The sequence below is a fragment of the Calonectris borealis genome, chromosome 2, assembly GCF_964195595.1.
Source record: "Calonectris borealis chromosome 2, bCalBor7.hap1.2, whole genome shotgun sequence".
Lineage (NCBI taxonomy): Eukaryota > Metazoa > Chordata > Aves > Procellariiformes > Procellariidae > Calonectris > Calonectris borealis.
Genome location: NC_134313.1, coordinates 151,407,128 through 151,416,913, shown reverse-complemented (window position 1 = coordinate 151,416,913; position 9,786 = coordinate 151,407,128). Strand labels below are relative to the sequence as shown.

At 42.5% G+C, this 9,786-nt stretch overlaps 1 protein-coding gene across 1 annotated transcript; it reads right to left on the bottom strand.

The window, feature by feature from the left end:
- Nucleotides 1–186: 186 nt before the first annotated feature.
- On the bottom strand, nt 187–9,160 carry MSRB2 (methionine sulfoxide reductase B2). Its single transcript, XM_075140868.1, has 5 exons — nt 9,061–9,160; nt 7,944–8,056; nt 6,869–6,945; nt 2,642–2,789; nt 187–1,246 (listed from the first exon to the last, which is right to left on the bottom strand). The coding sequence occupies exons 1-5, from the start codon at nt 9,158–9,160 to the stop codon at nt 1,139–1,141; spliced, it is 546 nt and encodes a 181-aa protein (XP_074996969.1). The 3' UTR covers nt 187–1,138.
- Between the last annotated feature and the right edge of the window lie 626 nt (nt 9,161–9,786).

The window sequence follows — 9,786 nt, the reverse complement described above, 5'->3', positions numbered from 1 at the left end:
TTTATTACTGAGGCAACCAAAGTGGGGAGAATGGAAACAGCCTGTTATAGGTAAAGCCAAATGAGATGTTGCCTAGTAACCCTCAGCAGGGAAGCATTTAAACTCAGCCATTTTAGTGAAGCTGATGTTCTGACTCAGAGATTATTTTCTCTGGAAAAAAATCTGAAAGCAGGAAAGCTCAATTTAACAAACATACGATTTATTTTCCTATTACAGCAAACCATGGTGACAATGCTTGGGAGAACACAGAAGTATTTACAAACTTGTACAAGGAAGAACAGACAAGGCATGCTTTCAGCAAAAGCATCACTTTAGTGAACATGTTTTTTGATGCTGATTTCCCCCCCCCGAATACAGTAAACTTCACTTTCATTTTTATTTTCAGATTCTGAAATACACAAGTCATAACAGAAGTCTGGAGGTATTACACAGATTGTTACATTATTATCATATTATTTCTGTAAGAGGAAGTTCCTGGAGCAAACCCTACTTCAGCTCTGCTGTTGGACACAGAATCAAAGTAATTGATTTAAAAGAAGAAAGACACTGTGTCTCCACTGGTTCCATTGCCTGGAATAGTTTTAATTAGGCCCTCTTTCAGGACTTTACTTTTATGGGTTCACAGAAAAGTTACTTGGCTTGGCTAAAAGTCTCTTACATCAGGGGAAAAAAAAACCCTCAAACCTTATTTGGAGATTCATGTTATTTTTGTTTCCCTTTAGAAGGATACGATGATTTTAGAGAAGTAAAAGCTCTGGCATGATCAGCCATGTAGATCTGTATTCCTGGGTGCCACAACTACTGTTCAGCATAGGCAAAGTCAGGTTCAGGAGAACACTTCACTTCATCAGCCTCAATACAGTTAATGATGATGGTTATGAATGTGAACTGTTGCATAGATTTTTTTTAAAGTTAAAAAAATACAATAAACAGATTAACACTTACATCACACTAACCATGAAAAGGCAGACTGCCAAAGAGTTACCACAAAAATATGCATTTTATCAACATTGATAATAGCTGGAAAGCAAAGCTGCAATGGCATAAATACTAAAATTTGAGTTCTCTATTAAAAGCATGAGAGTTTTTCACAAGCCTGCTGTGAAAGGATGTTCTGTAAGCCACAGAGATCGACTTCTCACTGACCAGAGCCTGGTTTGAAGTTTAATGAAACACTGTTGATACAGAACCTCTGCCCAAAAGGTGTGGGACCATCGTCAAACACATGGCCTAGATGGGCGTCACACTGCAACAGAAATTATGTACCATTATTACCATTACAATTATGGACCAACATTATGCTGGTACCTACTGTGCTATCCTGAATGAAGAAACTTGTATGATGAATTCACTGTTGAGCTGTGTGGTTGGGGAGTCTTGGGGAGAGAATAGAAATACATCCTGGAGTAATCACCTCTGGCCAGTGGGTGAATATCTGCCCCCAAAAAAGCAGAACCCAGAAGGGGAAGTCAAAAAGTACTAATGCCAGAAAGTATAGGGAATAAATGGGAGGATCTAGAATTCTCAATGCATAATGAAAATTTCAAGTTAATTGAGACAGTCGCTGTAGGTCCTTCTCAGAGGTCAACTGAGGGTTCCCCCCTTTCCCCCCTCCAAATTACTGATGGGAAAAAGACTCACAATAGCTATCAGTGGTTCATTATAAAATTGGAAGGTTGTCTTCAGCTGGGGTTCTTGAAAGGTGGTTGCTGGATATTATTGAAAACATGAACTATACCATGATAATAGACTGCAATGAATGCTTGTTACATTTCCAGATAATACCTAATACTACTAGAAGGGGCTGCAATTCATTAAATTCGACCGCATACTTTTATATCTTAACAGCCATAATAAACAGAACAGACTCAGGGTTGGGAAGAAATGATTAGGGGTGGCAGTTCTTTAGAAAAGGACCTGGGTATTACAACAGGCCCAGTATAAGTATGGGTCATGGGTTGGGGAAAGGTAAAGGTGTAAGGGCAGGAACACTAGCAGAACAGGAATAGCTACCACGGAAGGGTAGCTTCTGTGAAATGAGAGAACCCATAGAAGACAGCTGTGAAGATGGGGGTATCACCACCGCCGTGCAGGGCAAATAGTAATAACCTTCAACTGCTGCAAAGCAAACTTTCCCCAGTGCAAAGGCACTTTCCCCAGCGTCTAACCAATAGTAGGAAGAGATGAACGTTACAACTCATTACCTAGCCAAGCTGTGGTGTCTCCATCACTGTATATTTTAAGAACGGCTTAAGCAAACGTTTAGCAGGACTGAGTTAGGAAGCACCGACCCTCTGATGGGGCAAATGGGTGGACTAAATCTCAGTCCCTTCTACTGTCTGTTGTCACATACTGCAGTTCACCTGAGGTCCTCTGAATAAATTTTCTGTCTAAACTCCAGCTCTTGGCTATACTTACACAAGTACTCTCCCCAGTCACATCATTTTCTTCACACAAACCAACTGTCTATATTAGATATTTAGAAATCTACTCATGTGTTTCATACCAAGAAATGAGACAGAATAGTTCCAGTGATACTGTAATTCTCACTGCTAGATTTAGGTAGATTTATTCATGGGCACAAAGAAAACTTATTTGTTAAGGTTTGGGTCTTTGGGTATCGCCTCCAAAATAAACATACCTGTTTGCAGACAACTTCAGTTCTAGTTGATCCCAATGAGTTATCTGGTCGTCTCATGATATTGGTATTACTTTCATCTCTGCCACAAGTACCATAAGCCTCAGAAAATGACGGCCATCCAGTCCCAGAATTGTACTTCTTTTCTGAACTATAGTGGAAACCAGATCTTCTTGTTAATTAATAACAGAGATGTTACAAAAAGGTCTGTTTTTCATAAGAACATTGTCTTTTTTCCTCATCCTTGTCTTGTACTACTATTAATAGTATTTGGCACAGTAGAAGTTTTCTCACTGGCATCAAACTGTGCTGGAAGCTCTTTACCAAAGGGAATTCTCGATCAGCCTGCAACAGGAGCTTTTGCCTCACCGTTTCTATTTCACTGATAGTTTGGCATTTTATAAAGCGTGAAAAAAAGTTTTTCGAACAACTGAGCACATTGTTTAGCTGAATTACACCTGCAGCGTTGCAGTTCAAAGCCTGGCCCAATACAGCACAACCTCAGAGAAGAGAGTTTACAAGGAGAAACGAAGTGTAGAAAATGAGTATGGAAAATGGCTGGGTTGGCCCACCGGACCAGGCTCGTGCCTGGTGATGGCTTTGGCTTGCAGTCAGCCATCAAAACAGTTTGGCAAATCAAGTAGGGCCTTGCCCAAACCATCAATCAACCAATGACAAATCCTCACAGCACAAAGATCTGCTTTTCCCAAGAGACAATCGCAGCCATCAGAAACAGTGTCAGATGTCTGTCAGCCTGTGGGTGCCTCCTGTTAACATCATGGATTACCAACTCTGTTTAGGTGTGTATTAAAACCTGGAGCGTATTGGAAAACATGATCAGAAAATATTGGGGGGATTTAGCATACAGAAACGAGATAATCCCTCCTATTTAAAGTTGCGCAAGTTTTGATAGCGATACGTACGTACTTCTAGCGAAGAGTCTCCTTGTTACATTTGCAGATAATACCTAATACTGCTAGAAGGGGCTGCAATTCATTAAACTCGATTGCATGCTTTATATCTTAACAGACCGAAGAGTGAGTTGGAGCGAGAAATGAAGACAGGCTGACACCCTCGCAGGACCGCCGGCCCGCGGAGCCCCCACGACCGCTTCCCTCGGGTGCCCAGCCCGAGCCCGGCCTCACAAACCCAATGCTCTTACTGGCACCTAGTGGTGGGCGAGACACCGACGCCAGCAGCAGCTTTTCTCTCACCAAGGCGATTAGCCCATTCGTCAATACAGGATTTAAAGCAACATATCTAGTATGCATCATGTATATTTTGGTGGGATATTAATACAGCGAAGAAAAATCTGAAAATCTTACCTGCAGTGCCATTTGGAAAGACAAGACAAAGAAGCAGGGCAAAAAGCTTAAAAAAATCCAACCCAAAGAACAGTGCATGCTTTAGCATGCATTTTATAATTAACTGTACAGGGCTGTCTTTGAGCAATGCAACTGTGGAAATAAAAGAGGATTTGCAACCACAGAATGACCACAGGCTAGTTTTTGTGCGGGCTGTTGCTCAGTCCATTACATCAATCCACAAAGACCCATGAGAAATGCTCTCCTACTTCCTCCCCTCCATAAAACTGAGGCGAAATAGGAGACAGTACAGAGGCAGGCTGCACTGAAGCGAAAGCAGTTTGCAGTTCCGCGTCTGCATGAGAAGGTATGTAGGGCTCCAAGCCTATGTCGTTCCAGCCAAAGAGGGCCCTCTGCATCCCTGCTACACAGCCACCCAAACACTGGACCTACCAGCCACAGCTTCCCAAAGAAAAACCCGGGGGAACACAAATGTCCATACACCACTTCTGAGTTTCCCTGACATACCTGTGCTGTTTCTTTTTTTATTTTCAAAAGATTGCAATCAGAACTCTTCATTTTCTGACACAGGGATCCTTCTGCTTATTCATACATAGATACGAGGATCCTCTCTGAAACCCTGTAGAGTCAAGGAAGGTCTTCAAGGCTATGTGGGTTTTGCATCTGACCCTGACTGACTCCATCCCTTACATGCCACTCACAATACTTAAGTTTATTGTAGATGTTTTCCTCTGCTAAAGGATCAACCTTTTGAGCTGTTAAACTGGCTCTCAACAGAAATGGTCTCTGTGTGGTTTTACTAACAGTAATATCACTTAGATTCCCTAATAGAAACATTTTAGTACCCAAAAATATTGCTGTTCAAGATCATATTTGTCCTTTGAAGTATTTCACCACTTAATTTATGGATAAATGGACTTTCCCTAAACATATGTATTAGATTAGCCTTCGACACACCATTCCTCCAGCACATGTCATTTACTTTGATCCCTATTTCAGTCGTCCTGGATGGAATCCAGATAATTCTAAAAAGTGCTTTTCGCTCTATGAATCTCAGCTGTAGGTTTATGGTTCGCTGAAGGTTTGAGATTTCATTAAAGCACCACAATTTGCTATCTATAAAGGTTAGGGGTTTGTTCCATGTATTTCCAACTCTTTCAAATGAGTATTTGGTAGCAGAAGGTAATAAATTCTGGTATAAATGTATAGACACACGTGTACTTTGAAAGAAAGGAGGAAATGCTTCATGTTTACCTGTAGCTAATGATCTAATGCATTTGAAAAAGAAAAGACATTTTTAACGCACTAGGAAATAAACATGATGAATGAATCTCTTATCAAATACCATTTTTTTCCTCATTGTTAGTGTCCTCCACAACATAATGCATTCATGGAAAAAATATTTTCAGACCATTTTGCACATGTAATCATTTTCAATTTTCTTAAAAGGCTTTTTCTGTAAGTTTTGGGTTTTTTATTTCCCTGTATCAGTCTGTAAAGCTCAGCATTATTTTATGCTTTAAACAAAGGTACCTATATTCTCTGAGAGCTGGATACTGCAAAAAGCAGCATGACTGTTTGCTTATATTATTGTTTTGTTATTAGTTTAGCAGCAGAAGCAATTCCCTTCAGTGCTCTTCTCTCTTCATGCTGGCCTGTCAATATCTATCATCTAATATAAAGGATGTCTAAATTGAAGGAACATTTGAAGGAATTGAAGGGACTCTTCCACAGCTTAGTAATTTAAAATTTCTCTAACTTATCTGAATTTTCCAGACTTATTTTTATTTGTCTTCAGAATATGCTGCAATGCTGCACTAGCTTCTGAAATAATTTTATTTAAGTGTTTACTAGCAAACATTTACAGAAAACCATACATTTAATCAAATGTTCATTTGCATAACGATAGTTTTCTGTACCTGGCAAAGGAAAACTAACTGTTCACAATCATCAGCCTCCAATTTTACCATTTAATTGCTTAGTTTAGGTTTATATTTAATACAGCCGTTACTTTTTCCCCCATCTTACTATCCAGACCTCTTGTTTCTCTTCCCATTTGAAATTCTGATCCGTGGTGCGTCCTTTAAAGTCTTCATAAAAATGGGCATATCAGCCTTATTCCATTGAACTCGCAGTTGGGAATATATAAAGGCTATTTTCTAGATCAAAAATATGAGGAACTGTCTTTTCTGGTTCAGTTACAGAGAACAGAACACCCTTTGCATATCCTACTCCAAGGCACTCTATTTCCTTTTACTTAGACTTTAATGAAGTTGCAAAATATATAGTATTGTAAAGAGCACAGAGGTTAATAGCGCAGTCATTCGCAGCCAGGTTTTAAAAAGTAGATGTAACCAAAAAGGCAAAAATAGTGGAATTTAATTTAGGGAACAAGAGGGGGGTGGGGGTGGAGAGGAGGTCTCAGCTCCAGTACGAGGGACCCAGCGGTAAGAACATAACATCGGCTAGACTAAGGAAGACCAAAGGTCTCTCCAGCCCAGCAGCATGAGTGGCAGAAGATGACTATGGAAGAGCACAAGAACAGAGCAAACATACAGTGATACTCACACATAAACACATGTATTTTGTGGCAACTTGTGGCTTAGAGGCGTCTTAAACAGAATTATTATCAACCAAAAAGGACAGTGTGTGTGGCTGGAGGAAAAGGCAGACTCTAATGTAGCAAATACTGTCTCCTGGCCACTGGAGACCCTCATACGCTCAAGAAAAGGGCACACCACGTACCTGTATCACCACAGGTATCCTGGAAATCTTATAGATAGCACTCTGGCACCAAAGAATTGTTCTTCAGACCTACACTTTCCATTCCTCTCACGAAAAGACACTGGCCCTCCTGCCACAGTTAGGACATTTTAAGGATGCTGCGAAATCTAAAGGATGTTACCTGAACAGTGGGGCATTGCAGCACACGCAGTAGTATATTCCCGATTCTGTGTTATTCAGATAGATCCCACTAAATGGCTTTTAAAAAAGGAAGAAAAAAAGAGAAGTTAATAATGCAGGTCTTTAAAGGCTCACCATCTGGAACAAGCATGTAGGAATCAGATTCAAAACAGGAGAAAAACCATAAAAAGAAGGCTTCACAGGGGGGCTTTGAAGAACAAACATTAGCAGCCTAAAGAAATGAAGGGGAGGATGCCTTTGGATTAATAGTGAAGACTACCCCCTGCCCCCAGAAACTTCGAGACCAGTCAGATGCATAAATCATCCAGGTACCAGGGCTGGAGTCGTGACCTCCGAGGAACTTGTGAAATGTGCAGGATCCCAAAGACCAGGGCTCTGCTATGGAGTGCCACAACTTCAAAGTGGCTCTACAAAGGGACTCTCTTCCTCCCTGCATGGTCTGGAATTAGGATCCTTGTTTCACAGATAAGGATTTGGGCACGGTTCACATGATTTGATCCCACGGTACGTGCTCCACGCACGCAGAAGCCCTGGCTCTGGGCTAGAGACGCTGGCGCTCCAGCCACAACGCTACGTGGCCTCCATCACAGAAGGAAGCAAAGCGTGGGGACAAGGTGGGTGGGTGATTTGGCACACGAGGGATAACCCAGCTCCTGAATAACCCAGCTCCATCTATATATATATATGTAAGATCTATATATAAGATTTCCATGGCTAATCTACATATGGTCAAAAAAAGGAGACTACAGGACAAAAATATGATCTTCTCCCTCCCCTCTGGAGAGGCCTCCACTACTGCCACACAGACGGCTGAGCTGGCAGTAAAGTATCCCAGAAAAAAATCAAAATAGGAAAAGAATGCAGAATGTTTTTTCATCTGCAAACCAGCCTGGGTCAGAACAAAATCCATCCGGTTCAGTATGTTGAGTCTAACTTTCATCCACAGGAAGGCAGGGGAAAACCTGCGAAGCAACTGAGTGGTGACAGCTCCCCAAAGCAGGTTTTCCTCTGGAGGAGGTGACTTAACCTTGGACAGCATTAGCGCTTTTGCTTACTGGTTCAGTTCCTTTTTCTCTTGTAACATAGAATTGCTCTGGAGTCAATTTTTTTTTCCAGTCCGTAGCAACAGTTGCTTCAGCTTGTTTAGTCAGAGAGCCTGTGTCTTCAACTAGATATAGAAAGATAATTTATATTATTTTTAACACCTTTTTAACTTAGACTCTGTTTATGCTTTCCATCACCACCTCAACTCTCCCAAAGTTTCTATGGGTACAGACAGAGCACAGGAGAGCAGGTCAGGGACATAAGAGCAGGGGTGAGTGGAGGACTTTGCATCTGCTTTCCATTCTTGTGCTACATAAGGAGAGCAGCTCCAGCACACCACTTGGGAAGGCTTTGAATGGAAACGGGCACCTACGACCCAGGGTACCATCTGCTCTCCCAGCACAGCCCTCTCTTCTGGCTTGGGATAACTGCTGATCTGCTGGTGCTCCTTCCTCATCCCTGGGTATCACTGAAAGGTTTGGTAGTTTGCCTCTTGGAAACCCTCAGAAACCAGAACTAATGCTCATTTATGGGCTGTCAAAGACTAGCAACTCCCACAGGCCTCAGTGAAAAGGGTTGCTAAGAGGGAGCACGGGAAGAAAGCAACACCTACAGCCTAAGAGAAGCGGGGCTGCAGTTAGGTGGGTGGCACACAACAGGACAGCAGAAGTCACCCATCACGGTGCAAACCTCCAGCACAGTATACACACTGTGCAGCACATGTATGGTGGTATGAGATTGGCAAAGAATTAATAGATTGGCTGAAAAACAATGAGTAAAATACTTTCATTCCTTCTTAATCAAAAAGTCTGAGGTGGGAAGCTACCTCCACACTTATCTCCCATCAGCATAGCATACATGAAAAAATATCAGCTCCTGAGTGATGAACGCTTGCCTGGACTCATCTCTTGCAATGCTGAGATGATATTGGGGAAAAAAAGGGAATCTGAAAATGACAGTTTAACTATAAAAACTATAGTATAGCCTGCCGGTTCAAGAGAAATACCTACAGCAGGCTGACTTAGCCCTTTCCAACTGACTAGAGGACACGGGGGACGGGGATGCCCTCCCCTTGCAGGGCGGCTCCTGCCCTTTCCCCCTGCTCCCCATGCTCCGGGTGGAGGGTACCTGTGCCCTGGGTGCAGCCGCCGCCGGAGCTCCGCGGCAGGGAGCGGAGGAGGAGGAGGTGGCGGCTCCCGAGCGTCCTCCGGAGCAGACGAGCCGCCATATCGGCGGGGCGGGACAAGGGGAGTCGCCGGCCGCAGCCAACTGGCTGCGGCCGGCGTCTCCCCTTGTCCCGCCCCGCCGGGGTGCGCGTCTAATCGGTGCGTTCAACCTAAATAATTGCACCTTTTAAAAGCAATGAGTAAAGCACCCGCTTAAATACCGATGCAGCATTTGCAGGTAAAGGTTTCAATCACTTTTTACGGAGAGGCAAAGAGAGCGGCTTAAAAATTGAACAATCACTGCAGCTGACAAAATCCTGTCGAGGCATTTGCTTGCAGCAGGTTGTTTTTAAGGAGAACCAGCCTGGTATTTGCATGCAAAAGTGCTCTTGCTCTCCTAAATGAGTGTTATAGGCTTTGCTTTTAGTTGTATTGATCAAGTAATTGTGAAGGCGATGTGCTAAGTGGCTACTTGTTTACACGGTGTGATTTGCAGTCACAGCTGCTTTGACTTGGCCTATAAATATACCTGTTATAGGACCTGTGTTTTAGTTTGGCCTCCTGTCCTTAAAAGCTAGACCTAAACACAAGTCAGTTTGTCAGGTTAAGCCTTAATGATTAAAATTGCTTCTTTTCCAATAGTTCCATTTTTGATTTGGCATTAGTTCATCGTTGCTGAATGATGTGG

Coding starts and splice junctions, on each gene's coding strand:
- MSRB2 (XM_075140868.1), bottom strand. CDS start 9,160: ATGGCGGCTCGTCTGCTCCGGAGGACGCTCGGGAGCCGCCACCTCCTC. Junction 6,946..7,943: donor GAGAAAAAGGAACTGAACCA/GTAAGCAAAAGC, acceptor CTTTTTTAAAAG/CCATTTAGTGGGATCTATCT. Junction 1,247..2,641: donor CTGAAGTTGTCTGCAAACAG/GTATGTTTATTT, acceptor TTTCTGTTGCAG/TGTGACGCCCATCTAGGCCA.